The sequence below is a fragment of the Natator depressus genome, chromosome 17, assembly GCF_965152275.1.
Source record: "Natator depressus isolate rNatDep1 chromosome 17, rNatDep2.hap1, whole genome shotgun sequence".
NCBI lineage: Eukaryota > Metazoa > Chordata > Testudines > Cheloniidae > Natator > Natator depressus.
The window spans coordinates 5,745,076-5,751,166 of record NC_134250.1 but is presented as its reverse complement, the minus strand read 5'-3'; the positions used below and the strand labels follow the sequence as shown (position 1 = coordinate 5,751,166).

General features: G+C 38.3%; 1 protein-coding gene across 1 annotated transcript in view; it reads right to left on the bottom strand.

Moving 5' to 3' along the window:
* Positions 1 to 1,209: 1,209 nt before the first annotated feature.
* The window catches only part of MED13 (mediator complex subunit 13), a 76,893-nt gene continuing 72,011 nt past the window's right edge, over positions 1,210 to 6,091 (bottom strand). The window contains exon 30 of the mRNA XM_074974966.1: positions 1,210 to 5,374. Coding sequence (XP_074831067.1) covers positions 5,242 to 5,374 — 133 coding nt within the window. The 3' untranslated portion in view covers positions 1,210 to 5,241. The remainder of the gene's footprint in view (positions 5,375 to 6,091) is intronic.

Here is a 6,091-nt window from a genome sequence, read left to right as displayed (position 1 = left end):
ACGTCAGCAGAGGGCGTGAGGGTGGTCACAGAAAGGGCACGAGCCCAGCTGGCGGGTTTCCGGGGTCAGTCAGAAAACGTGTCTCCTCCGCAGCGCGTGAAGCCCGCGCGCAGCCCGTGGCCACCGCCCCGGCCAGGCGAAACAGCGTCTGAGGGAGAAAAAGACTGGAGTGGCGTCAAGTCCCAGGCCCTGTGGGGAAGTTACAACAGGGCTCAGGTTTCAGGCCCAGGCGGGCCATGAGGCGCACGGGGGCGAAGCTCCCTCGCCCTCAGCCTGGGGGTAGCCCAGGAAGGATCGGGGCACCAATTCACCAAAGGGTTCAGAGTAGCAGCTGTGTTAGTCTGTATTCGCAAAAAGAACAGGAGGGCTTGTGGCACCTTAGAGACTGACAAATTTATTTGAGCATGAGCTTTCGTGAGCGACCGCTCACTTCATCGGATGCCAATTCCCCAAAGTGACCGTTACCGTGCACCTACAACTTCACTTCCTTAGCGACTAGGGGACAGGTCCCACGCACGTGCTAAATGTTAAAAACGTATTGAACCCCTTCACACCTTCAGCACCAAAGCAATAAAGTGACCAGCAGCTGTGTCATCTTGGCCTAGGTGCTGATGGTTGTATACACCATTTTTAACCTTGATATTAACTCCCCCCCCCCCCCCAAAAAAAAAAGCTAAAGAAAAAATGTTTTGAGAGTGCAGTGTGGCGGCAGAACTGCAGAGTTACAAACAGTTTGGCCGTGGATGTTTCAAATAGGGGTGTTCTTTCAAACCTTTACAACTGAACCCTGACTTAATACAGCTTTGAAATGTCACTAGGCAGAAGAAAAATGCTGCTTTTAACCATCTTAATTTAAATGAAACAAGCCTAGAAACAGTTTCCTTACCTTGGCAAATTTTTTAATTTTTGCCTTTATTTTTCTAGTAGTTTACATTTAAACACAGTACTACACGCGGGTGGTTCTGGTTTTTTTTTGGTCTCTGCTGCTGCCACACTGCATACTTCCAGTTCCAAATGAGGGGGGTGGTTGACCCAATCAGTGTGTAATGCTGATCTTCATAACCCTGTGGTTCTACTGTATAATCTGTCTATGCTACATCTTAAAAGGGCCATTATTTTGGTCATCTTCAACCCAAATAATAATAAGCCACAGCTCTTTTCTGTTGTATAGAGAGAGTTAAGTGTTGGAAATAAAGAGACGCCACAATCAAGGCTTCATGAATAATTTATTCCATTTGAATTTTTTTTTTAAAAGTATAAACTTTTTCATTTCCTCAATCACAATTTGTACAACTCAGTGTTTATGGCATTCGGCAGCAATAGTGTTTGTTCCTTATTTGATTTTATGTCATATTAAATAAGAAGACTTGGACCATTAAATGTGTCTGCTGAGCGAGACCTTAAAAACTCCCTTAAAGTGACCCAGCTGTTTTGAGAAGATTTATGAAACTGACATGTCCAGTAATGATGCCACAATTTGCAATTTAAACCCAATAGCTTTTCAAGGTCCTCAAATCCAGTTTATTTGGAAAACCTAAAGCTATATTAAAACTTCCTGAAAAAGTGACCCTGAGGATTATTGTAGGTCCCAAATCCAGTTTTACTGTAAATGAAGTTTCACTCCATTGAAAATAAAGAGTACACCCACAAATAAGATTTTCTAAATATAAGACATAGTTCTGATTCCTTCAATTAAGATGAAAAAAATTAAATTTTTCCACCTCAGAATTTGTGTCAAGATAGTTTGTCATACAATTTCACGTAAACTGAGAAACTGAGTTCTCAGAGGAAACCCAGACCAAAACATTGTTTCATGTAACATTACATGGATAATATTAACAGACTGATATGCTATGCCATAGACTGTTGCGCAGCAAATTATACGGTGCAATAGCATTTAAAAAATCTTTTCATCTATTAAATTTGAATGTTTTTAAATAATGCAACATAATATTTTGACAGTACAGTAACAACAAATAGTGCTTGATTAAAGACATCTGCAAATCTTTGTAGCAACACATGAAGTTAAAAGTCACCATAGAAGGTAAATATGAAGATGAAAAGAATATAGTAATAGAGTCATCTGTGCCATACTGACAGCTGAGCAAGAATATAGCTGAGGATTTTAGTGATAACTTTCATTTTAGCCATTTCAGAAAATATTAGAAAGTTTTAAAAATTACAACTACTTAAAAATTTAAGGATTGTATGTAAGTACACTTGGTGGCCCATTGGCCAAACAATAATGTGTACAAGAATCTAATTCATACAGCATTAAGTCCAGATGAGTGAATGGCTTGCATAAAGAGAGTATGGCTAGATTTTTTTGACTGGCTGGAAGGACACCATATGTGGCTATCATTTGAAATCCAAAATACTTAAGAATAGGTGAACTTCTACAAAATACTACTAAACAGAGAGCTTCACAGACCAACACTAGGAACAAGCATTTTGAGAAGTTGCTGCTCGAACTGTCAATGATCTGTATAAACTCTGCTATAAAGCTTGCACCTTCTGATCAACTCTACTGTTAACTGGCTGTGACGATATTATTCTTGTCAGTAATTAGTCATGTCCACTTTAAGAGAGGAAGGGTTAATCATTACAAAGAAATTTGATTCATAAAAGGTGAAAGTAACTTATTTAGAAGTAAGCCAAATATGACAGTTAGCTCCTTGGTGCCGGCAGTTTTGATATGTACATTGCTGGCAATGGATGCCACTGGGAAGTTAAAGTCTCCCAGTACAAATGGTTTCTAAAAACACTTCAAAAAGGGGGCTTCTGATATTTTCCTAGTGGTTAAATTTATCAGTTTATATTTCTGACTGCATTTGAAATTTGAAATTTGAAAAAACTTTTACCAGCAGTTCTTCCCTACAGTTGGGGAATTTCAGAGTACATTCATTTAACTATATAGTATGAACTGGACCTCAGCATTCAGGCAGCTGGCTCATTTATGAATACAAGTCACTGTCAGATTTTAAACAGCCCACTTCCAACAAGTTCCAAACTAAAGAGGTGTGTTAACATTAAGATAGGTTTTGAAATCAGCCATCTGGCAACACTGAGCTAAAAATATTGGATGTAAGCTTTGAAAATTCCAGGCTTAGGAGCATCTTTTCCCTCAAAAAAATCTCAGCCACACTGAAAAGAAAAAGCTGCTACTGAACAAATATGCTAGTCAATATGTGGTGTGTTTTAGCATAATCAAGAAAAATTAATGCAGAGACCCAATTTTTTTTTAACTTTAATATCAAAATAGGCTGACATCTGATTGCAGTACTGTTATTTTGAAGAAATGATTGAAAAAAATCTGTCACCAATTGTACATTTTCTTTATACAAAATAAAAGACTGCTAATATTGTATATATAGAATATTAGCAAAGAGGTTATGTTTGTTCACATGAAGTGATATTTCAGGCAAATATTTTGTAGTTACAAAACATGATTTTCAGTAAGATACCAAATTTAGTTTTGTAAATACAAGTGATTTTTTGTCCTTGTAGAGGATTAACAGTGGATGCACAAAGGGATTTTAAAACTGGCTCCTTAAAGACTTTATGGGCAGGATGGATAGTTCAGGTTGTCCAGTGAGACCCAGATGCTAGGCTAATGTGGGTTCTCACATCAGATTGACACGGGCACTGCAGGAGTAAGTTTTCTGTCCGGCAGTCAGGGGATGAGGAACAAAGGAAGAAACTGCTCACGAGCACCCGTAGGGGCCATTTTAGAGCATTACAGATTTGGCGTGTGCAAGTCAAGGAAGGAAGTGTTAGGTGAGGGGAAAATGGTGATTGTAGAGGAAGAGGCATATGAAAGTCCCATGACTCCCGAGTCTCTTTCTTAGGGAGGCTTGAGCCTCGTTGGCACATGCCTTGGCTGGAATCTGGCGGGGAAGTCCATACACTGGAGCCTGGGACCCTCACCACAGTGCCAAAAATAGATCAAAAAGGAAAAGGAAAATGCTTCTTTCACTAGTGGAATAAAATCTGAATACCAGAATTCACTGAAAATCTATATACACCACATTTTAGTCAAACACACACCAATCTTAAAGTCAAGATTGACTGTTTTTGCATTTGTAAAATGGCTAGAGCTGGGCGCAATTTCAGCCTACAGGAGTCTTTGGGGCAATTTCATCTTATAATGTTTTTCTATACCTACATGTTTCATCTGATTTGTGACTAACACAAATCTTACAGAACATGATGCAATTCCCACTATGCCAAAAATTCCTGGTTACCTACACTGGGTAGCAGAGATTCTTGTAGTAATAAATCTTTCCACAGTAAATGGAAAAGGTCTGAAAAATTGGCCACAGCCCTGAGCCATAACACAAAATTAAATTGAAGAGTTTATTCATTTTATTCTCACTACAAGTTAAACCACCTACAATATCACTTATATATTGCCATTATGTTACTCTGTAAAGGTGTGATATAAAATGTTGTAAGACCCGGTACCTTTTCAATTTATATAAACACAGTGAACTTCATTACTGTACATGTACTCTGCAACTACAGCTTAGCTGTAAATCCCCCACACACAATGGTATGGACATTAACCCCTCTATCCCCATTAAACTGTACATCAAGACAATACAAATTTACTGTCCCCACCCACCCCCCTTACAAAAAAATAATACTCTAAAAGCAACCTACTGCAACTTTTAATTAAGACGATTACATATATTTTAGACCAATTGCTTTAAAGCAAGAAGGCGGTATAAACCTTCTAGGAAAATTTTTATAAAAGAGGTTAAGAAATATAAGACAATTTATACATTTAAAAACTTACAATAAATAAGAGATGCAGGCATTTTCTGAATACTAGGTACTATAATCTGATACAAGAACATCTTGATGTTCTGAAGCCATAGGTTGAAACCTATTGTTCCTCACGTCTCTTCTCGTCTCCATGCTTTTAATATTCATTAAACATGACTGGGTACTATGGCTCATTACTTTTCACAAATACTGTGAGGAAAAAAGGGTTAATTTTGCCACTAAAATGTTATAATACATTTTGACTGATCAATCATCATTCTAAAAAGAGTCCTGTAGAGTCAATGAAACAAAGACAGCAGGATTATGTGCCCCTCAGAAGTCAAAACAATATTTGTTGGAAGTAACAAGAATTATACCCCATCACAAATAACTTGAACTGAGAAGAATTATAACTTAGTCCTGCAGTGAAATATCCCTTTTCCTTGTTCTCTTCTTGCAAAGTTCAGATGAAGATCACAGCATATTCATGATAAAGTTATACAACTGATTCAGCACCACAAAATGAACTGGGAGACATGACCGTCTGTCCTGGGTTGCGGGATCACAGGTTAGCCAGGAGAGTGCATTGTACTGTTCCAAAACAAACCTGTAAAGCAAAGAGACTTCCATCAAGCTATACACTTTCCATTACCATAATTTTCAGACAGTGTTCTACACACAATCTCACAACAAACCAACTTCTCCAACCGCTAAACATTTATGCTGTTAGAGTTAAACTAGCCAGGCTTATGGAACAGCTAGCCTTCAGAGTCACTCTTCTCGAAACAGGTCAACAAGGCTACGCAAAACATTTTTTGTCCGCGTGGCAAATCAATCAATCATGCTACCCAGATGTTCATGTCATTAGGTTTAAAAAAAAATCCAACAAAACTAGTTTATCTTCTATCGATGTCTTACATCTAATATGATTACATGCCTGCTCATCTCTGCTCTGAGCTCTTCCTATTCCCACAGCACCTCCAAGCCTCTTGCCTAACTGCTTTCTTGGTATCTCTCTTCCATTCATCAATGGATATTCTTCCCCTGGGACCCTTACACCTGGAATTCCCTTTCTCTTTTGTTGCATCCAACATTCAGCCTCTTTCCATTAAGATCTCACTACTTCTAATCAGCCTACCTACAATATGCTAAAGTGATGCTATTTTAAAAAAAAAAATAGCACTACTTCATGACTAAATGCATCTTTTAGCCACTCAGAGCAGTGTCTGATTTGTGTTGTCCTTCATGAAGCACTAAGCATACTCAGCATTCAATTAATAATGAATAAACCTTACAGCAAAAGAGCCAAGTTGATATGCTGCAA